A 23636-nucleotide genomic window follows, 5' to 3' on the forward strand; every position below is an offset into this window, starting at 1 on the left:
CTGTCGTGGGATATTTTGTTTGTGTTCTGACAAATGAAGCCCGCTTGGAGTCAGAGGGTGGAGCTAGCCACTAACTAACCATAGAGGTCCGGAGGTCTGTGCAGAGAGGAGACAGGAAGTGATAAGGCGGGGCAGAGAGAGGATGGGCCCTTTTGGACAGAGGAAGAGTAGAGGTAGGAAGCGATTGTGGCTGCTCCCTGCTTCTCTGATCTTTCAGGTTTTTACCCCAATATCTGACTTCTGGTTTTTATTGATAAGATTAATTAGATTTATGATTCACAAAGCAACCTCTGGGCTTTTGCTGGGGCTCTGGCTCCAGGCTTGGAATGCAGAGCATTTATGTTGCTTGCAAGTCCCAGGTGGGTATGAAATGAGACTGCAGAGGCCCGTGGGGCAGGGGCTCTGATCTAGTTTGCTCTCCATTGCTGTGATAAACATCATGATCAAAACCAGCTTGGTTTATAGGTTATAGACCATCATCAGGTGAAACCAAGGCAGGAACCTGGGGGCCAGAACTGAAGCAGAGGCCATGGAGGAATGCTGCTTACCGGCTTGCTCCTCCCTGCTTGCTCGATCTGCTCTTACACATTCCACATCTTCCCAGAGGTGGCACCGCCCACAGTGAGCTGGGCCCTCCACATTAATCATCAATCAAGAAAATGCCCCACAGGCTTGCCTATAGGCCAATCTGATGGAGGCATTTTATCAATTAAGAGTCTTCTTTCCAGCTAACTCTGGCTTGTGTCAAGTTGAAAAACAATACAAAACAAATAAACAATAACAAACCCCCCCCACACACACACACCAACCAGAACAGGTCCCTAGGCTGTTATACTCAGTTGCTGGGGTAGTAAGGAAGTTCTACCAGCTCTTGGTGGGCTGACTGAGTCAAGGTAAACCAGGCAGTGCTGAGTCCAGCCTCCTGCCTGCCTGCTCAGCTAGCCCTCTTGACTAGCTGCAGCCCAAGGGCTAGAAATTCTGACCCCGCCTCTCCCTGAACACTTTGCACAAGTCCTTAACTTCCTCAACTCATTGCTGGGAAATGAAGATGATAAAGGAAAGTGTCAGAATCTGGGACATCACAGGGCAGAGTCTGGCCACCACACATCACCCATGCACAGGACGTGAGTCGAGAACGGATTTTAAACCTGTAATCCCAGGGACTCGGAAGGCTGAGGCACAGGGGATCACATGTTTGAGGCTGGACTGATGGATATAGCGAGACTGTGTGAGACACAAACACAGACAAACAAAAAGCCAAAGCCACTTTGATTTATGTTTTTAAATAGTTGGGAGTCAAGAGAAGAGTATCTCATGATGTACAACCTGATGGCCTCAAACAGACCTGCCCTAGCACACAGCACACGAGTGCATATACAGGTTGCCATGACAACAATGAAAGCAGCTATGGCAGAGACTGTGTCCAGCCATCCTCAGTGTTTAAAATCCTACCTGTCCCCTAACCGAGCAGTGGTGGCACACACCTTTAATTCCAGCACTCAGGAGGCAGAGCCAGGCAGATCTCTGTGAGTTCAAGGCCAGCCTGGGCTACAGAGTGAGTTCTGGGAAAGGCTCCAAAGCTACACAGAGAAACCCTGTCTCAAAACAAAAAACAAAACAAAACAAAACAAAACAAAAAACCAACAACAACAACAACAACAAAAATTCTACCTGCCCCTTTAACAGAAAATGTCTGCCAGCCTTGGTACAGGCTTAAAGGTACAGAGTACTCCATCTCAAAGCTCTGGTCACTAATTGAATGATGTTGGGGAGGTCACTTAATCTGTATACACTTCAGTTCCTTCTTCTTCTTCTTCTTCTTCTTCTTTTTTTTTTTTTTTTTTTTTTTTGGTTTTTCAGACATTGACTAACTCTGTCCATCATGTTATATTCATTAATTATGGCTAGGGAGAATTAAGCATTTCTTTCGTGGTTTAAAGTTAGCTGGAAGGAATGGTGGCCCTGGACCTGTCCTGGGGTGTAGCTGAAGTTTTCCTGTGTCCTGCCCAGCCCCACAGACCCTGCAGCCACTTATAAAATAATCACTCAGAAGCTTATATTAATTAAAATTGCTCGGCCATTAGCTCAGGCTTATTACTGACTAGCTCTGACACTTAAATTAACCCATAATTCTTATTTATGTTTAGCCTTGCGGCTTGGTGCCTTTTCTCAGTTCTGCCTTCACATCTTGCTTCCTCTGTGTCTGGCTGGCGACCCTGACTCTTCCCAGAATTCTCTTCTCTGCTTGTCTCGCCTATACTTCCTGCCTGGCTACTGGCCAGTCAATATTTTATTTATCAACCAATGAGAGCAACAGCGTACAGAGCAATATCCACAGCAGGTCGGTGCATGTGCTGCAGGATGGCCAAGCTGGTAAAAGCTCTTGCCACTCGAGCCTGATACCCTGCTTCTGAGCTGCAGAACCCAGTCCGCTCTCACAGGCGCAAAGCTGGTAAATTAAAGTGAAATTAATTTTTTTAAAAAGTAGGTCTGTATAAAGAGGCAAAGGATATCTATCCCATCACTATGACAGTCTGTGGCCTGTTCTAGGCCGTCTAAGAGAAACATGGATCTACTAGATGGGGTCTTCAATCCTTCTTGTAAGATATATTAGTGTTTCCCACACCCGCATCACCCCAGTTAATAAATAGAAGCAGCTCCTGGTCTTCCCGATACCCTCAGCCATGCAGAACTCACCAATTCTCCTCTAGCCAAAGTGTCCCTGGAGGATGGTCCTGCTGCAGGCCAAGAATCCGGCTTTGTCGGCAGTTCTGGAAGCATAAATAGATTCCTTGGGGCAGCAGAGATCCTGTTTAGCAAGTCCCAGGCTCACCTGGTGTCAGGAAAGACTACATTCTCAATGATCACAAAGATCAGGTGGCCCATCTAAGGGTTGTCCAGTTCTGAGCATGTGACAGCAGCATCATTCTCTAACCTTATCACCCATTACATTCCTCACACATCCATGCCCCTGCCACAAGAAAGCATCATCAAGGCCACCTGCTGTCTCTGTTGCTTTTTGGTTACCAGGACAGAGCACCAAGACAGACCGACCATCAAAGAGACTTGCGACTCACATGACTGAAATGTCTTGAGTTTTCTGGCATCAGGCTCAGCCGGACCCAGTAGTTTAGGGTCTCTCCGCCTCTTGTAGTAATTCCACTCCTAGACCAGCCTTCTTCCAAGAAGTTTCAAGATGGTCACTAAAAGCACCAGGCTCGAACATGGCAGCTTGCAAAAATGAAACTCCCACTCAAGGCTCTGAGCCCAAGGCCTAGGACGTGGCTTTTCACAAGAACAGACCAGGGATGTTGTCCATCACAAATCAAATCTTGCAGAAGAAGTGTCAGACACAGGGACTGGATAGGCCTAAGTCATACAGCCCAGGCACACTCTTCCTTATAGAAGACCCCCATAAGAGTTATGGGTCCCCATAGGGTTTAGGTTGCTCATACCACAGGGTTTGAGAGTGGAGATGTGGGTACCTTAAGGGCAGTGCTCCGCATTCCGTCATCAGAAGCAGGGAAACAAGTGACAAGTATCCACAGCACGTGCCTGCCACAGTATTGGCCCTCTTGGCAACCCAGTGACCAGCTCTGAATCCGACAGGAAGTGAGCTGTGCAGAGTCAGAAAAGAGCCTGGCAGTGTCTAAGGGCAAGGTTTCTTCAGGTTGCCTTATGGGCAGCAGCGTTGGCTGGCTGGGAAGACGGGAGCCGGGGAGGCGGTTGAACTCTGACGGTCGATTTTCTTTTCAAGGCCCACAGCTACTGAAGAGGGAACGAAGGAGATCATGTATGTGGCTCTGTTACAAGTTGTTGTCACAATCAGCTTAGAGAAAGAAGGACTGTGTGGGCTCACGGTTTTAGAGCTATCAGTCTATGATCAAGTGGCCTCATTGCTTCGTGTCTGTGATGACATATCATGGTAGGGGCACACAACACAGCAAGTCACTCATCCCGGGAAGCAAAAAGACAGAGGAAGGGCCTGGAATCACACAGTCTCCTTGAAGGCCACTCTCTGATGACCTAAAGTGGTTTCCACCTCCTACAACTTCCTTCGTCTCCTAGTAATACGTTCAAAACATTGGCCACAGAATCCTCTGCTCTTCCTAGGAAATTTTCAACGAGAGTGACTAACCCGAGTAAACACGTCTAGCACCACACTAGGACAAAGCCCGGAGAAGATGGAGCGCAGCCTTAGGGCAGACACACCCCAGCAATGCTGGTCCTCTTCCTTCTGGAGAAACTCACTTCCTTTAGGTATTTTGTCTTGTTTTAAACTTTCGATTATTATGTTCACTTGTTGCGTGGGTGGATGAGGAAGAGGGTGTGTGCCACAGCTTCTGTGGGGAAGTCAGTGGAACTGAGTCAGCCCCCTCCTTCCCTCATGTGGGTGGCAGGGGATCAAATTCGTGTCATCAGACTTGGCGGCAAGCACCTCTGCCAGACTGAGCCAGCTCACTGGCCCCTGGTTCTAACCCGTCCCAGCCGGGAGCAACACTTTTCAGGACGTCCTGCGAAATTGTTGGAGGAATGCAAGATTCTATCTGCAGGACTCACAATTTGGTAGAGCCCAGGTGGCAGCCAAATGAGCGGATGTGAAAATAACAACCAAACCAACAAAAAACAGAATTTATTGTGGAGATTGAGGTGAGACTGGATCCACGCGGTCCGCAGCAGCAGCAGCAGCAGCAGGCAGCCTGTCTCTGCTGTGTCTGTCAGCAGCCCCTCCCTCTTGTCCTGATCCGCCTCTCTCTCTCTCTTGGCTCCCTTCTCTGCTGGCAGTTCCAAGCTGACAGCCACCACCAGCCTAGGACCTCTGAGGGAGGAGGAGGGCGTTTTTCTCTCTCTCCCGCTATGACTCATCTCGGGGGCTACTGCTACCGGCTGCCTCCGGCCTTGGACTGTCACCTTCCTTTTGATTGGCCGCGTCTGGGTCACCCTTGTCCCCTCAAGTTCCGGGGGACCAGTGAGGATCTCCCCTGAAACCTTGTGGATTTAGGGGGAGTCAGGAATGCCTCCCTAAGGAAACACAGAGGAAGCAGATGGGTGCTAGGCAGGAAGAAGTGGTTCTAGGCTCACAGGATGTATTTCTTTCATTGCCGGTTAATTCTGATCCAGAGGCAAGGTAGGGGATTAGGACATCTTGCAGCCATGGAATCTCTTTTTCCCTAGAAAATCTTCAACAGGAGTAAATAAACTAAATAGACGCCAAAATGGTCTCTGTTGTGCTAGAATAGCATCCATCACCTCCCGAGGCACTTGGGTCACCCTTCCTCTCCTCGCAGGCCTCCAGGGTTGATACCCTTGGTCCCCACCCTGCCTAGGAAGCCCATAGCAAAGGAGTAAACAAGGCAGAAGGAGCTGGTGGCTGTCTCAGGGGCACTGCAGACACTCCTGCTGGACGCTTCTGGCTTTGAAAGCCTCGTCTGGCCTCGGGCCAAATAACACCGTGGGCTTTGCGGAAGGGCACTGGGCCCCGGGGGCTGCGTGGGCTGCGTGGGCTGCGTGGGCACTGACGACGCTCCAGTCTGCCAGTGACGGAGGAGATGTCAGGACGCGCTGCATCTGCTGGATGGAGCACGAGGAGATGCTACAGGGACGGGCTGGCTGGGGAGACTTGGTGGAGGATGAAGTCAATTTCACACTTTATTAGTCAGCTCAGGGCCGATCGAGGCCATTCGGAAAGGAGGCTGAGGCCCCGACTCTCCCTCCTCCCTTGCCAGCAAGAAAGGCCTCTGCGGCTTGAACGTCTTTCGTGGTGAAGGAGCGGTTGTATTGCCACTCAAGACACCCCCACTCCCAATAGTCAACCATGAACTTGGGATCCTTCTTACTCCGCAAGAGGGTGCTGAAACAGGAAGAGGCCCAAAAGTCAAGAGAAAACAATGAGGCAGGGTGGGGCTTGGGCTGTATAGTACTACTCACTCACTCATTCATTCCTCCACTGAATGCAATGAATGTGTTTGGGAGCCTACTGTGTGCCGTGAATATAGCTTGGTGCTAAATGGTGGGTGGTGGCAATGCGAGAATCTCTACTGGTGCCTTTGTTCGTATATTTAGCAGTGGTTCACTGAGCACCTGCCATGGACCAGACAGGATGCCAGGTACCAGGGCTGCAGCCTGAGCCATCAGACAAACCCTTGCCCTAGCTCCATGGGAGAGATCGTTAAGGGAAATTTCACCCCAAATGGAGAAGAGCCTCATAGACACTCACATAGGAAAGATGCCTAATGCAAGCAAGGAAAGCTTCCTGGAGGAAGTGACAATTACTGAGATCTGAAAGGGGCCTACAGTGAGAAAGCAGGGATACAGATATTTCACTCTGAAGCAAGAGTGTGTGGTGAAGAGGCCAGGACCACAGCAGTGAAGATGATTCTGCTCAGCCAAGGATACAGTTCAAGGAGGGGACGAGAATGGAGGCCAGAGCATGCGGACATGGTCAAGAGCCCTGAAAGGAGTGATAGTGAATCTGCATATCTGAGGCAGACCAGGTGGTGGTCCTCTGGAGACTAGAAGGTAGGCAGAGGGACCGGAAGTGGGAAATACACACAGGCCGTGTGGAAGCCGCGGGAGTCCTCATGAAAACCAATCTTATAGTGTGAGGAAGAAAAGGTAGGTGCTTTGGTGCCCTATGGGGGATGTCATCCTCTGGGGAATCTCTTTAAGGGTACAGTGGACAGCCTGGAGTTGGAGTCAGATGGAAAGTATGTTCAAATCCTGCACTCTTCTTGACTACTAGATGGCCTTCGACATGTCCCTGGCCTCTAGGACTCCTTCACAGTTTGGGACTCTTCATACTCATCAAATAGGACAACAGTACATTGAAAGCTGTGGAGACCCATATGTAAAGGACATGAGGATGCCAGGGAAGACACTGAGACCAAAGCTAAGCCCACAGGAAAGGCTCCCCATGTGATCAGTCTACTTTCTAGTAGTAGACTTTCTAACCTCATCAAAGCCAGCACAACCACAGACCAGAGCTGAGAGCCCAGTTCTGGGTCTCTTTCCATGACTTTCTAGTCACTTGATTGCCTCAAGTCTCAGTTTTCTCACCTTTATTTTTTTTTTTTAAGATTTATTTATTATGTATACAATGTTCTGCGTGCATAGTCTGCCTGCACGCCAGAAGAGGGCACCAGATCTCATTACAGATGGTTGTGAGCCACCATGTGGTTGCTGGGAACTGAACTCGGGACCTCTGGAAGAGCAGCCAGTGCTCTTAACCTCTGAGCCATCTCTCCAGCCCCTAGTTTTCTCATCTTTAAACGGGAGCTAGCAGTTCCTACATGGTACTGATATCATGGAGACCGAGACGCGTATGAGGTGCTCAGCACAACGCTTGGATATGGTAAATGGTGAATTAACATTGACAATCTTAGTTAACACTCCCCCACGTCATCCTCACCCACCAAAGGCACCCAAGCACTTGCTTTGTGGCAGATCCTCTGCTTGGTGCAAGAGATGAATAAAGATAATAATAATAAGTACCTGTTAATATTTTAAGGACTCATGAGAGAGAGAGAGAGAGAGAGAGAGTCGTAACACCCTAAGACTAGACACTTTTATCATCAGCTCGAATTACATGAGAGAAAGCCAGGCTCGGAGGAGGTAAAGAACTTACTCTGAAGTCATGGGGTGGGTTAGGGGACCTCAGATTTGACCTATGGTCTGGCTCCAAGCCCACACGCCATCCTGCCCCTTAAGGCTCTGAACCCACTATGGAGCTCATCCTTCTGCTGAGGCTACTTCACCCAGTTGCCATGAAGGCAGGACATTCAGACTCAGTCATCAGTCTGACCGCCGGACACCTGCTACTTTCCCCTATCCCTGAGAAAGTGCCCCAGGGTCACAGTGTCTGCGACCTCAGTATCACTTTATGAGGAAGGAGTGTATGAGGGAAGGGGACAGCTAACGGAAAGGTCCTGAGTCAGAGCTGGACTTGGAGTGACCAGGACCACGGAAGCGTGAGCAAGAAGAGAACGGTATGAGCGGGATGACGCTGTGGGCTGGGCGTGCTGTGCTCACGGCGTAGGATGACCCTCTGGTGACAGCCTTGTGGATCTGAGGAAGGAGTTGGGAGTTTATTCAGTTTCAGCAGAGGCGTGACAGTCTCTAACTCACTTTTTTTTGAAGGAAGCAGTCTGGTGACTCTCTGAGGAGTGAGTTGTAAGTGAAGGACATGATGAGGCAGAGGCCATCGGGGACCACTACACAAGTCCAGGAAGAAGGTGTTGGGGAAAGTAGTGGAGAGGGTGCAGGTGGAAAAGGCGTGGGATGATCTCTGGAGGTTTTGAAGGTAGAGCCGAAAGGACTCGCTGAAGAACTGAGTAGAGAGAACTGACATGGAGAGGCATCAGGAGCATGTCCCTGGTTAGTGGCATGGACAGTTTCCTGAGGAGAGGACTGCGCAGCTTGGGGGCCCTGGGGTGGGAGAGGCATCTCTAAATGTTGTAACTTTCAGAGGGCTAAAGGAGCCGGACACCCTCTGGGTGGAGGAAGTCAAAGAATTGTAGTTCAGTATTCGACTTTAGTAAATAAGTATTACAGGCCTGTTTCCGTAAGTTATGAAAAATATCTTCACAATATTAACTATAGAAATAAATGCAGGTATGGTGATTTTGACTGTGGCTCTCATGAGGATGGGGGCTAGAAGGGACGCTTGGTCCTGAAGGGATGTGCCACACTTGGGAATCTCTAGCCTAGAAGATGAGGCAAAGAGTATATGAGAGGGCTGGGCGGTGGTGGCGCACGCCTTTAATCCCAGCACTTGGGAGGCAGAGCTAGACGGATCTCTGAGTTCGAGGCCAGCCTGGGCTACCAAGTGAGTTCCAGGAAAGGCACAAAGCTACACAGTGAAACCCTGTCTCGAAAAACAAAAACAACAACAACAACAAAAAGAGCATGAGGGGCAAAGGATGGATGTGTAGATGTTGAGATTTTTCTAAGTGTGTGTGTGTGTGTGTGTGTGTGTGTGTGTGTGTGTGTGTCTTTCACAGTTACTGTTCTAGCCCACAGATTTTAAGAAGACATTTTTAAAAGTGAAATAAAAACATTAAGAAATTTGAAAAAAATAAATCAGAGCCCCCAAAAAAGTAGGGGAAAGGAAGGACTTTCCTACTGTTCGAATCTTGGATAGTCTTAAAATAAAAAAAAAAAAACCCAAGCCGGGGGGTGGCGGCGGCGGGCGGCGCGGCGGCGGCGGCGGCGGTGGTACACACCTTTAATCCCAGCACTAGGGAGGCAGAGGCAGGTGGATCTCTGTGAGTTCGACGCCAACCTGGGCTACAGAGTGAATTCCAAGAAAGGCTCCAAAGCTACATACCCTGTCTCAAAAAACAAAAACAAAATAAAACAAAACAAAACAAACAAAAAAAAAAAAAAACCGAAAGCTGAAAGACCAGAAAAGCAAAGCAGCCAGCCATTAATTCTCACCTCTAGGAAATCTTCAGCCTAAAGAGAGTAAGTTCCTGTTTCCTCACATCTTATATACCTTTCTCTGCCCAGACATCACTTCCTGGAATTAAAGATGTGTGTGCTTTCCAGCACTCGGATTAAAGGTGTATGCCACCACTGCCTGACCTCTTTATCTAATCTAGTGGCCAGCTCTGTCCTCTGATCCTCAGGCAAGTTTATTAGGGTACACAATAGATCACCACACTCTCCCTGCCATCTTCCACAACAGCTCAACTGTCTACAACTGCACCATCAGCAGCTTGAGGAGGCCCTTCGAAGGCCGAAACAACCCAAGATGGCTGACTCGAGTCACAGAGCATTTGAGGACAGGGCACACTTACTTCCCAGGGGAACAACCCTTGGCCTCTGGAGACTTCCACATTCATGCAGCATTTCAGCATAGCGGAGTGAGTGGTCAGGAGCAGGGGCATCAGGGGAAAGGCCGGTGTCAAGGTTAGTTTGAAGCACAGTGTGGGGGTCCTGAGCCTGTGACACTTGAAGGAGAAACTGGAGAGGGCTTGGTGACCGGGGAGTGACCAGACACACTGCTCAGGACTACCATGCTTTATTCGGTTCCAGCACATCAGCAACCCTGTGACTTATCTGCACAGAGGAAAATGAGGTTTTTAAAGGAGATTAAGTGACTTGTTTCAAAGCGATTACTCAGCCCACAACTGTGGGTCGGGGTTTGAGCACAAGCATCTTGCATAGAAAAAAAAAAATCAGGGTTCCTGCTGGTTCCATTTCTTTATTTCCATACTATTTCCCCTAGCCAGCTTCCTTGGCTCTGAAAACCAACCTGTCTCCAAATGCAAGGGTTTGGGGGGGCAGCTCCAGGCTGGTCTCCAGGGACAATACAAAGTCCTTTGCACAGAGAGTGGGACCCTCCCTCAATACTATCTCCCGACGTTACGGTGGCGTCACTATAGCCTTTGATTTGAACCGGGGCCCAAAGCCCGGAACCCTGCTGCCCATGCTGAAACCCGGTTTTGACCTCTGTCTTGTTTGGATGCCATGAGATGCCTGTCCCCAAATGTCCCGTTGCAGCTGCGTCCACTGGACACCTGCTGCTCCCCTTCCCTGGGGAGAGTGCCCAAAGGTCACAGTGTCCTCCCGCTCTCCCTGCTCATTCTCCTGACCCAACGCTTCTTGCTCTGGCAACGAGATCTGTATGCTTGGGCTTGGCCCTGCCTCAGGGGAGAGGCCCGGAGCTCAATCCCAAGGCCTGTCTCTTGGGGTACCTACAGAGAGAACTCCACAGTGGCTGGCTGCCATGGTTGCTGTTGAAGTTTGTTTGTTTGTTTTAAGACTGTTGCTCTAATGTGACAGGCCCCGGATTAACCAGATAACGGAGATTCCCTCATGTAACCTCCCCAGACCCCTGTGAGTGATGAGGAAAAGCTAGTTAAGGCTACTACCATGCTGGCCTGCTCTGATACTCTATTGATGGGTCCAGGAGCCAGAGACCCTGAATCAAGACCAGCAGCCCCTTCTCTGGTCAGAAGCCTGCCGTACGTACTTTCTTTCTCTCAGACCTGGGGCTCGCTGCCCCTCCTGAGACACGATGGCCTCGGACTCTAGTTCCTCCTGTCTCTTTCCTCCAGAGCTTGGCCTCACCCACAGTTCTGCCCCGACACCATGGCCCATAAGTCTTCTCATTGTTCTTCTTCATGATAGGCCCCGCTGTCTGAGACGGGACCAGCTCAGCAGATTCCTCCAGCCGTTCCTCAGATGTCTGTGGCTGAAGACACTTCAGTAGCTCCAGGCGACGAGGGATGATGTTCCCTTGACCCCGGACACTGCCGGCAGAGCTGGTGAAGGTCCCTTAGTGTCCCTCATCAGATGGGCTAATCTGAGAGGCCGAAGTAGTTGAAGACCCAGCCTCTCCTTGAACCTGGGCTTCTGTGATATATCAGTCTAGGCAGAAACCAGAAACTACTCTATTGTGTCTTTCAGTTAGGAGGAATTTATCATAGGCAGTGGATTTCACAGGGAAAAGATGCACTCCAGTGATTAGCAAGAGCGTGGCATTTGAGCGCCTGGACTGAGGAACCCTGAGAAGAGAGTCTGCCTGGTAGCGCAGGATTTGGAGTCACCCAGCAGACACTGGAAGTGTAGCCAGGCCCGTTCAGAGTGACTAGGGACTATGAGATAGGACCACCCTCCAGCAGGTAAGTGGAGATAGGCAGACCTTGGCTCCTCCCACTGGCCAGGGCCTCCCGTGGATCCAACCTACCAGCTGAGCAGAGGGCAAAGGAGCCTTGGAAAGGTTTCCTGCAGTTCACATCTGCCAGGACAGGACACCAGACGGGAGCAAGCTTCTCAGCAAGCATGGCTGCACTTTCTGTCCCTCTGCCTGAGCGGGCCTCCCTCCCCGCCCCATCAGGGATGGCCCCCCAGCCTGCAGCCACTGTGAAGAGTTCATTCAGATGCCACTCAGGCTCCAAAGAGACCCAGATCCCTGAGGACCCATGCCAAGCACACAGAGAGGGGCTTCTACCCAGGGGTGTGACCATTATTCCCTGCCATGGCACATACAGGAGGCAGACAGGCTCTACAACCTTTACAAATGTCCTGCATCTCCCCCCACAACAACGACAATTACGTTGTTGAGCATGGACGAGCCAAGTGCTGGGCAAGGGGATGGATCAGTGTGCCATTCACTTTCTCAGGGAGTCCTGGTGACTAGCTCTCTGTGGGGGCCCTCGCTGGTAATTGCAAGGAGCTGACAAAAACTTGACATCAGGAATAATCGTAAGAGGAATGACATCAAGGGAAATCACACTTCCCAGAGATCCGAGGGAGAGAAATTCATGCCCAGTGAAGTCAAGACACGAAACTATTTCTTCAGAGAAAATTCTCCACCCAGGGCAGTCAACCCACATTCAGGCACAGGTACAAAGGTGGGCCTGTTGTAGACCACATAAAGATTTCCATATGAAAAGGAGAACAAGGCTGGGCATGGCCACGCACGCCTGGAATCCCAGCCCTTCGGAGGCTGAGGAGGAAACATTGCCGCAAGCGTGGGGCCAGCCTGGGTTACAAGAAAATGAACCGAGCAAACATACCAAGAGCCAAACAGAACCTCCGGCCTCTGGCTTCTGTTGACAAGTCAGCCCGTCTGAAGCCACCAGCGACAGGCAGATGGAGCAGCCGTTGGCTCGGAGCCAGGAAGCTACAGCCCTTCAGAAGCGGTGTGCAAGCTCCAATCCAGTGCGGTCCCCACTGTTCCCTAATGTCCCTCTCCCAGCCTTCGCCTCTGCCGCGTTTGCCCAGCTAGCTGCATAGGCATTTCAGTTTGACCCCAAAGGTGCCCCCCCAACCCTCCATGGATGAATGGAAGAGCCCTGCTGCCCCCTGGTGGTCACAATTCACACATTTCCTCCATTGGCATCAATACCCCCGACACCGTTCACACTCTTTCTTTTTGTCTCGTTTAATTTTTTTTTTTTGTTTTCAAGACATTAATTCTTTAAATTTTTTTAGATTTATCTATTTTATTTTATGTGTGTGAGTGTTTTGTCTGCATGTATATGTGTATCACCTGCATGCCCTCAGAGGTCAGAGAGGGTGTCAGATTTCCTGGAACTAGAGTTACAGTTGTGAGTTGCCATGTAGGTGCTGGCAATCCAACTCAGGCCCTATGCAAGAACAAGTGTCCTTAACTGCTGAGACATCTCTCAGACTCTTGTTTAGTTCTTTTTTGTTTGTTTGTTTTGTTTTTTTTGAGACAGGGTTTCTGTGTGTAGCCCTGGCTGTCCTGGAACTCACTCTGTAGACCAGGCTGGCCTCAAACTTATAGAGATTCATTCACTTGCCTCTAACCCCAAGCTCTGGCATTAAAGGCGTGTGCCACCACCCCTTAGCTCTGACGTTTCCCTCTCTTAATGGCTATCAATTTCAAATAGCTTCTTGGTTAGGGATGGGACTTTGTGCTCACTTCCCCTCCTCCATGCTGGGATTTCATCTGGCGTGAGTTTGTTTGGGTCTTGTGCACACTGTCCCAGTCTGTGAGTTTGTGTGCACATCTGCTCTGATGCATCTGCACTGGGCTTCCTAAGACCAGGCTTCCTCTACCTGGAGACAACCTCTCGCCCATTTCGTTTCCTAATCCTACTTCCCTACAAGATCTACCCCCAATCTCTTCCAGCAAGCTCCTCGTGACCACCTCAGCCTTCTCAACTCTCACCCATGTCTGAGCACTGCTAAGCCTGGTGCAAGCAAGTTCTATGATGCCAATAGCACTGAGCCCTGCAGGGCCAGAAAGCTGCATGACCTTAGTATACCTCCAGCCTGGAGGGGAATTTCATAAAGTCAGAGTTTCAGTGTTCCTGCACCTTCGGTGACATTTATCAATGCAATGTGTATTGGACACCTCTAACTTGGGGCTCATGACAGAGGCTTAGAAGGTTCTCGAAGGAGGTAGCACGCCCTGTCCTTGTAGAGTGTAATCATCTATGGGCACATCAGGCACCTAGCCAGAACCAGGTGATTTCCCAAAGACTGCAGCCCTGAGCTCCTCACTCCTCTCCTTCGGCTGCTTCAGTGGCTCCCATGCACAATCTGAAGCTCTCCACCTTGGTGGTTTGACTAACGCGTCTCTCCTTCTCAAGATTTATTTATTTATTACGTATCCAGTGTTCTGTCTGCATGCCAGAGGAGGGCATCAGATCTCATTACCGATGGTCACGAGCCGCCATGTGGTTGCTGGGAATTGAACTCAGGACCTCTAGGAGAGCAGTCAGATCTCCTTATAGATGATTGTGAGCCGCCATGTGGTTTCTAGGAATTGAATCCAGGACCACTAGAAGAGCAGCCAGTCAATGCTTTTAACCTCGGAGCCATCTCTCCAACCCCCGACGAACGTGTCTCTTACTGCCTCTGCCACAACCTTACACCCCTGCATTCTGGCTCCGTAGTATTTCAGGTCTGTGATCTGCTGTTGCCTCTGGCTTTTGCATTTGCCCTCCTGACCACCTAAGCTCAGATGGTCACCTCAGACGTCCATTGGGTCAGAGGTCATATATCATTTCCTTTAGGAAGCTTTCCCTGGTCACCAAGTCCAGGTCAGAGTTCAACACCTCCCTTGGGCTTCCTATCCTGACACTTGCACTCAGAACTGAATGTTGTCTTGTCTACCAACCTGCCCAGACTGTAGGTTCAGAAATGACACAGCTCATCTGTCTGATGTCTTTCTATATACCTGGCATCTATGCCCAAATCTTAAGGGCACCAAGGGTATGCCGTCGACACTCAAGTAAGCACATGAATGAACAAGATGCCATTTTCAAATCTAGCAAGACCGGGGGATGAATGGGGTACTAGCCAATGGCAGGAGTCACAGAAAGTCCTTTATTGCTGGCAGTTTACATCATGCTCATCATGTTCATCAAGAATTCATTCATCTCCCCTTGGATAATACAATCGTCTCCTTGTGTCCTGAACTACGTCAGTGCTCCAAGGGTTAACGAGTCCTGACTTCACTTGGAGAAGCAAGGATACCGTGTGAACTATCCTTCAACTCCTGGGAGTTCTGTTCCATTCTTAGGCAACTCTCTTTGTGAGTCTGCACGTGACAGCCCGAGAGGGAAATAAATAAGACACAGTGCAATTGCTCTAGGCATTGGGGGTAAAAAGGCACATTACACAGAGTCCCCTGGAGAAAATCCAGGCCACGCTCCATCTTCTCAGCATGCCTTCGCTCACTCTCCAGTGACTTTTAATCTCACCCCTGGTCTGAGAAACCATAACCCACATTTCCCGAATCCATTTTTATTTCCCCTTCATGAGATAGCCTTGGTTCTAAGTGTATTTCATTTTTCTCCCTTATGCCTACAAGAACATCCAATTTCGTTCAGGTCCCTTTTAATGGCACTTAATAAATACATATTCTGGGACCTGACAGAACAGGCTGTCCTATTTCAAAGGGCCTCTAAAGCTTCCTGTTTAGACAGCTAGCACAAAGCTCAGCTGGAGCACAACCTAACATCCCGTTCCTACCTCTGCCCCCAGGCCTAGCTGGTTACCTCTGCATGTCTAGGGCAGAGGTCCTTACGGTGGCTGCATGTGAGATTCACCTGGTTACCTTCCCGAAGCCCAAGGCCACAGCCATGCCCAGGTCAAAGACATCAGCTTTTTCTGGGCGGGCTCCCAGTTTGCCACAGTTTAGAGCTACCTAGGTAACTGCAGTGAGCAGCCATGCTAAGAACCCCAAGCGAGAGGCTCCATGCACAGTGAGCTGTCAGGGAAAAATGTGTGGTAGCTGCAAGCACAGCTCCTGCTTTGTCAACTGTTTGTGCTTCCTATTTTTATCAGGAGGCTGAGAAGGAAACGGAAAGGAAAAGTGAGCCGAGAGCATCTTTGCGTGAACCTGAGACCGGGAAAGGGACCGGGGAGTCTTGCTCTTGCATCCTACAGCGTCTTCGTGCTTTAACAAGCCCAGAGGAGGCACGCTACAGGCCGTCTGACACAGACAAGGTTGTCTTTCTCAAGAGCCCTTCAGAAGCCAGTGCTAACAAACGGGCACTTGAGCTGTAAAACAGATGTAGTCTTGACAACATTGAAATAGCACCTGTTTTACACTGTCTCAAGAGGGCTGATTCCAAATTTGTCAGCTGTACAAAGGTCACGGTGGATCCTCCCTCTCTCCCTCCCTCTCTCTTCTCTCTCTGTCTGTCTTGGGATCTTCCAACGACTCTTGGCCTAAAGCAACAGCCTAGGGACATCGTCCAGTAGTGACGACACCCAACACAGCCCCAGTGGGTCTACCGTCCTGGAACAGGATCTCTTTTTTTTTTTTTTTTTTTTTTGTTTTGTTTTGTTTTTCGAGACAGGGTTTCTCTGTGTAGCTTTGCGCCTTTCCTGGAACTCACTTGGTAGCCCAGGCTGGCCTCGAACTCACAGAGATTCGCCTGCCTCTGCCTCCCGAGTGCTGGGATTAAAGGCGTGCGCCAATAGGATGAGGGGCTTCCGTTTCCAGATTTGAGAGATGCCTTGCTCACCAAGCACTAGGCACTGGGACTAGAGCTACCTAGACTGTAGTCCTGTCGTGTGCCAGGCGGCAGCCAGCTACAGACAATGGCTGCGTGTTTGTCATGGTCCCTTGAGATCATATCACCTAGTGGTGTCATGAGTTTGTTAGCCTGCACACTCCATGATGTTCACGGAAACAAAATCCCCTCCCAGGGCATGTCTCAAAGTGTTCATTCATGCTGACTGGACCTGAGACAGAGCCTGGGGTGAAGAGAAAGGGCACTGTTGGCATAGACATAAGAGGGGGCAACATGGCTGCTCCACTCTGCTAACCCAGGCCAGCCAATGGCCGGGCCATCCTGACACTGCTAACCATATTGGTATTGGTGTCACACTTCCTGGTTGACAAGGGGGCTCCGCATCCTCAGCCTCATGTCATCCTTACTGCATCCTGTGACTTAGTTCTTTCTAGGTGGAAAACTGCGGTTGCGTCCTATGTCTAAGGCCCACATCCACTAACCTCAGCTCTCTGCTGCCTCCAGAGCCTCAGAGGGAAACCTAGGCCACCTGGGCTCCCCTGGCTCTTCGATCCCGAACCAGAAAACCAATCTATTCCTCACCTACCCAGCAGGCCAGTAGTCACGTATCTCACAGGGCTTCCTCCATGAGTGACTGCCAAGTCCCTTTTTCTCCCAGTCCCAAGAAAACAGCAGTAGAATACACCATTGCCTCACACAGCCCGCTAATCCACCTCAACACCCTCCCCCTCTTCCCTGGAACCGCCTCTGGGTTTGTACACACATTCCGGAACTGTGCATCGGTCATACCCACTCCCAGAGCCGGCAGAGATCGCCTGGGCCCAGGGCTTCCCGTTTGAGCAGGATTCTCCACAGTTCACTGTCGGCAGCAGCTCAAGGCAAGGCAACAAGAACGAAGAGGTGACTAGGGAGCAACGGTGGCTCCCGGCAGAGCTGGGACAAGCGTGCCACCAGGCCAGGCAGCTCTTCTTCAGGGATGCCCCGACCTGCAACGACCTGACACATGGCAACATTCATCTTAGACATAAAGGAGGCGAGAGGCACAGGTGGGACCAGCTTTGGAGCTGGGACAAGCCCTAGCTAATCAGCGGTGGCTTTGAGATAGACGGCTTCCTTGTGTAGACAGGATAATGCTGGCGCCACCCACTGTGGCCACCCACACCAGACATTCTGTAAGGCCCAGTCACCACTTCCTGCTGCCTTCTGAATGCCCTTCTCGCCTCTCCCATTCCCACCGTGCTTCGCATCATGCCCGCTAGGTCACCCAGCCTTGACGCCTCTCCCTTTCGTCGGGAATGTGGGCGGGGGGGGGGGGGGGGGGGTTCCAAAGAGGGCATGCTAGGAGGGCAGACTCCAGCCCCAGGGAGTTGGGCTCGGAGTCCTGGCCAGAAAGTTGGAAGGCACATATCCCCTCTGTCCATTCGCTTCCACCAGGCTCCATTCTGGGTTTCCTTTCTTGTCCCGGGCTTCTAGGATGGTTACAGGCTGGCCTGCCTGTAGGCTCAGTTCATGGGTGCTTCTGGCCACAAAAGGGTACGCTGCCACCACCTGAAACACACGGGGGTGACCGGGAAACGTTCAAGGTGGTAGATAGGGGAGCTCAGTCCATCAAGGGTGTCCCACTCTCTCACACACCTCGTCTCTATTGCAGGTCATACACCACTTCCCAAGCACATTCTTAGCACTAAAGACGCCATGCCCGCCAGCACTCTGGCTGATAATTACTGTGTGGCCGCCACTGGTCCAGCACTTTTCTAGGCTTTGGTTTTTACAATTACATCCCTGTATTTGCCCCCATCTCTCCCCCCCAGAAATTGAGGCTTAGAGAAGTCAGGGGACTTCTCACAAATTACACCAATCACATAGCCATAAAGTCAGGCCTGCCTGATTTCAGAACAGGGGCTCCCCCCCACCCCACCCCAGACAGGGTTTATCTGTGTAACAGCCCTGGCTGTCCTGAAACTCCCTTTGTAGCCCAGGCTGGCCCCAGACTCTCAGAGATCCTCCCGCCTCTGCCTCCCGAGTGCTGGGATTAAAGGATCAAAGGTGTGTACCACCACCTGCCGGCAGAACAGGTGTCCACATCAGTGGGTAGCCTCAGCAGCCTCTCCCTACCCAGATCTAGGGAGGTTCCCAGATCCAGTGTTCTAACCAAGGAGTAGTGAGGTTTGGGAGACATGGCTCCTTTTTAGGGAAAAGCATTGAACAGGAAAAAAACAGTAAGAAGGGACGGCATTAAACAAACCACTGTGTGACTTCTCTATACCTCATTGTATCATCTCCAAGTGTCGATAACAGCATCCTACCCTCTGGGATATTGAGGAAGCAGAACGGATGAGTGCCTGAGCAGACTTTTCACAGTGCCTGCTGCAGAATAAGGAGGGGCCCGGTCAATGCAGCTTCCTTTAACTCTTTACCATTCGCGTGACTGATGCTGGCCGAGCCTCAGAGCAATAAGCATCATGGGAAGGTACCCTAAGAGTCCCACGGAGAATCCAGAAAGGGAGGAAGTCCCAGATGGACCACTGAGATCCTAGGCAGAGCTTCCTGGAGATTCCCTCCACGTGCACCAGAGCTGGACGATTGGATGATGGCGGCTACCTCACTTTCCTTGGTGGGGGAGGGGCGCTGAGCAGGCTAGGCAGGTCCCTAGTGAGATTCTTTGCTGTCCTTGGTGCACTACGTCTGGCTGACACTGAAGGAGGTAGGTATGGTGGGAGCTGTGTACCTCCCCAGACACTGGCTCTCACCTCCACAGTGCCCTGACCCAAGGCATCCCGTACCCATCCTCAGCATCTCCGGACCCACCTCTCTCTGTCCAAAGTCTTTCTGTCACTCATCCCTCGCCTGTACCGCTCTCCCTTGACTGCGGGTGGCTGAAAGCAGACCCTGTGAACGTCTACGATTGGACCCGTTTGGCTGTACTGGTCTGCCCAGTCCTCCCAAGACACCCTAAGGGGCTGCTTGAGGGGGTCAAGGACCCTGGCCCTGCAAAACCAAACCCTTCAGTGCACTGGGGACTGAGCGCCAGGGCCTTGGTAGCCTCTTCCTCCCCAGATCTGAAGGGCTATTCCGCCCAGGCCAAGCACTCTGCCACTGAGCAGAACCTCTACCACACATCTTTCTATTTTTTTCCTTCTTTCCTTTTGATGGCATTCCTATCCCATAATAGCCATCCCTGGAAAGTATACAGTTCCGTAGCCTTTAGTATATTCACAGATACATGCAACTATCACCACTGTATTATTGCAAAACACATCGTGACAAAAGAAAGTCCATACCAGTTAGCAATCTCTCCCACTCCCCCTCACCTCAGCCTCTGTCAACCAAAAACCTACATTCTAGCCAGGTGTGGTGGTGCACGCCTTTAATCCCAGAACTCAGGAGGCAGAGGCAGGCGGATCTCTGTGAGTTTGATGCCAGCCTGGTCTACAAAGCGAGTTCCAGGACAGCCAGGGATGTGACACAGAGAAGCCCTGTCTTGAAAAACAACACACACACACACACACACACACACACAAAACCTACTTTCTTTCTCCACCAATTTACCTAGTTTGAGCATTCACTCAAATGGGATCCTCCCCATGTGTTTTGGCCTTTTTTTCACTTAGCATCCTCATCCTTGTTGTAACATGCCAATACCGACCCACTTTGTTCATTTTTATTTCAAAATAGACCCCTATCCCCCAGTAATAAGAGCTATTGTCTTCATCAGAGCAGCTGTAACGACTTGCAAGAGGCACACAAGTTCATAGGAGTGTGAGGAAGAACCTGGAGCCTCCTCTGAGATTCCAGCGACTTCCCCCCATACATCGCAGCCATTTGGATGTGACTCTGCCCTAACTGCATGTGGTCTCATGGTGTCTGGGGGTGCTAAAGTATGTAGACGGGACGGTTAACTGAAGGGGGGATTCCATCTCTACAGCTTTGGGGAAGTCATCATCTACAGTGGGGTGAGACTTTCCAGCTGCTTTGGGGTCACCCACATTCCTAAGAGCAACAGCTCATCCATCTCCTATAAGTAAGCCCAATAAAGTCACAGTTCCTCACTTTGGACTTTGGTGGAACTAGACTTCGGTTTGCCAATGAGGAGGGAGTAGACTTTTGCTGGCATCTCTCCAGGAACACATGGCTCTACCATAGCTGGTTTACCTGGTTATATTAATGGAATCTTGGGTTCTTATGAATAATGCTTCCACGAACAAGTGTGTCTGTGCTTGCCACTGCTTCCGTGTGGAAGACTGACACCTTCTTCAAGGACCACAGGGTCCTGCTAGCCTGGCCCTACAGTCTTCGCCTGGAGCACCTCACTACATCCTGTCCTCTCTATGCCCCCAGGCTCTGGTTTCATCAATTCCTCGCCTATCACTAGGCCTCTTCATGTACCATGTGTGCTCTCTGAGAACTCATACCCCAGGCACCCCACCTGACCCCCTTTATCCAGTGAACTCCTCTGTACCCTTCCTAGGTGAGGCAAACGCATTCTTCTTAGGAAGGCCTCTCTATTCCTGGAACTCTGGACTTGGCCACAGCAGGGAACCTTGCATTTACTCACACTGATGATAATCGAATCACTGTTTCCCTGAGGCTGTAAGCTGGAGCAGGACCACGACTCCTGGTCTATCACTCTCACCCTCATTTAGTACCACACCTGGCAAGTGCTGAGTGAATGGAGGACTCCCCTCTGCTGGGCTGATGGAGGTGATGGATTAACTCCCTGGGATTTACATGGGAAGTCCCTCTCTCTGGGTCCCACCCCTGGCCAGGATAAGAACTTATCACTGTTATCACTGGTCACGGCTGGACCTCACAAGGAGGGGGCCCACAGGGAGCAGGCCCCTTAACAGTAGAGGAAAAATCGGAGCCCTCGTCTAAGCAGATGAGGGGGCAAGGCCTCAGCCCTCTAACAGACTCACCTGGGTCATGGTTGGGACAGTGGGGACAGAGGGTTGGGTGGGCTGTGCAGTTGGAAGGCAGTAGTCTTCATGTCTGTCTGTCTGGCCCCTGGGCTCCTTCTCACTGGGAATGATATGGTGGTATGGCTGAAGTTTTCCTGCTGGTACGTACCCCCGATGACCTAGGAAACATGCAGAGGGTTCAGTGGCTGCCAGTCAGATTCCTATGCTTTCAGGGGTGGGGAAAGCTAGTAAAAGTGAGTGCCTGGCTCCCCAGCATTAAAGAGACAGTACAAGGTCATCCAGGGACCCTGCGAGTTCCCTCCCACCCCCTCCTCACTCTGTTTTCACTGTTCCTAGCTGCTGCTTGCTCATCCCCAGTGACGGAGGCTCTCTCCCTGGGATCTGAAGCACCTGACGGCTGAAATTCACCCTTGGGCTGGAATGACAACTGTTTCCCATTGGTGGCGCCGCTGCTCATGGCCCCCTAGTGGCCACCCAGAGCAAGGCTGTTTCCCCAGCTCCCCTCAGGACCAGGATTGGTGACGCTGTCCCTTCCGGGTTCCTTCTCACCAGCACCTACCCTCGCACTGGCCAGATGCTGCCATCATGAGTATCCATTACTTCCTGTTTCCCAGACGGTCACAGTCTTCACACCAATCTGGGGTCAGACTGTGACACTGTCACCGCCTCTGTCTCCTGCCCATGCAGCTGAGCTCAGAGAAGGTCCACGCTCCCTGAGCTCACCCGACTAGGAGAGCCCCAGACCTCCCTCGAATATTCCTTGTGGTATTTCCCCACTGACGTGTTTTTCAACTGTAGCACTTTCTACTTTATTTATTTCTTAAAATTATTATCATTATTATTATTTTAGACAAGGTCTTACTGTATAGTTCCCAGATCTCTTTACATGGCTAGGCTGGCCTTGAACTTGCGGTCAGTCTCCTGCTTCTGCCTCCCAAATGCTGGGAGGTTAGGTCTGCACCACCATACATGGCTCTACCCAATTTTTAAAAAACTGGCTTGCTTTTTAAAGCTTGGCCTTATGCCATACAATAATATCAATGTAATCATGAGCTTATGGACTAGCTGCATTTTTTTTATAACACACATAAAAGTGCTTAAGTAACTATTATATCACCGTGAAGCCGTGAAATGACTGCCTGTGGGTCTCTGTCAATAATCCTGTGCAACCCCCACATTTAGAATATGCCGCTGGGCTATTCTGTTATCCTGGGCTCACAGGACAACTTCCCTTCACCCCAGTTACACATGACCCCCCAGGCCTTAGTAGCACATGCCAAGGCCATGACCAGTGGAGCTCTTACTGTCCCGGTCCTATTTCAGATTCTAAGAGTGTGGCTGCAATCCAAGCATCCCCTCTCAGCACACAGCTGTATTTTTCAAGGTACTCTTCGAGTCCCTTCCACACGTTGTATCACCCAATAGTTTGTAGGTCCTCTAAGGCTGGTCTTGCTTGCACAGCACCCACGAACTGGACGGGAGAGGCTACCCTGATTCTTATCGACATCCCATGCACCACTGGGTCACTGTGAGCTGACTGAGCTACTGCGTCCTGTCCCTGGGCTCATCCCTCCTGGATCTGCACAGCCAGATTGGCACACCAGAGCATCCACGCCTCCCTACCACCAGCTTCCGGCAGCTGGCTTTCTCAAAAGGAGATGAAGGGGTTTACAGAGGCCCACATACCCCCTGAGTCCACCAGCCAGCGACCGTGGTTGCCTTTGGTATCCTTGTTTTGTAGAAGGGCCACGATGTGGCCCCGTGGCAGCGTCAGGTCCAGAGTCGCAGCTCCACTGAGGTTGCTCGTCACCTGGTATAGCTTCCCGGGGCCGTATCTGGTCAGGAGAGCCTGGAGCTGGTGTTCAGAGCCTGGGAGGAGCGGCTGGGAGGACAGAGGCAGGCACAGGAGCTCGAGTTAAGAGTCAAGGCTGGTGTCAACACCAGCTGAGAGCTGGGGATCCTGTCCGGCCCTAGTGCCGTCACCGAAGGGTCCACTGATGGGGACAACTGTGGTTTCCAATGGCATTTTAGAAGAAACTTCCAATTAATTTAAGTGTGGATATCTGTCAGTTACAGAACTGGCAGGATTGGGCCCTAAATTCTGTGCATAGACTCCAAGCTAAGTCATTCCACAGGAAATGTCTTATCCAGGTCTTTGAGCCACACCGGGTTGTGGGCTTCATGGTATGCCAGGCCTTAGCCATCTGGCATCTTCAGAGGCCAATACAGGACCATGCTAGCCGCTGGCACA

The 23636-nt window shown here is 50.9% G+C and overlaps 1 protein-coding gene across 2 annotated transcripts in view; it reads right to left on the reverse strand.

The window, feature by feature from the left end:
* Positions 1–16415: 16415 nt before the first annotated feature.
* The window catches only part of Arhgef37 (Rho guanine nucleotide exchange factor 37), a 43303-nt gene continuing 36082 nt past the window's right edge, over positions 16416–23636 (reverse strand). For both annotated transcript variants that reach the window (XM_028890092.2, XM_037197163.1), the window contains 3 exons: positions 23072–23267; positions 21383–21543; positions 16416–18014 (listed from right to left, as the gene is read on the reverse strand). In XM_028890092.2, coding sequence (XP_028745925.1) covers positions 17805–18014; positions 21383–21543; positions 23072–23267 — 567 coding nt within the window. In that variant the 3' untranslated portion in view covers positions 16416–17804. The remainder of the gene's footprint in view (positions 18015–21382; positions 21544–23071; positions 23268–23636) is intronic.

This window comes from Peromyscus leucopus, chromosome 19 (genome assembly GCF_004664715.2).
Source record: "Peromyscus leucopus breed LL Stock chromosome 19, UCI_PerLeu_2.1, whole genome shotgun sequence".
Classification (NCBI taxonomy): Eukaryota; Metazoa; Chordata; class Mammalia; order Rodentia; family Cricetidae; genus Peromyscus; species Peromyscus leucopus.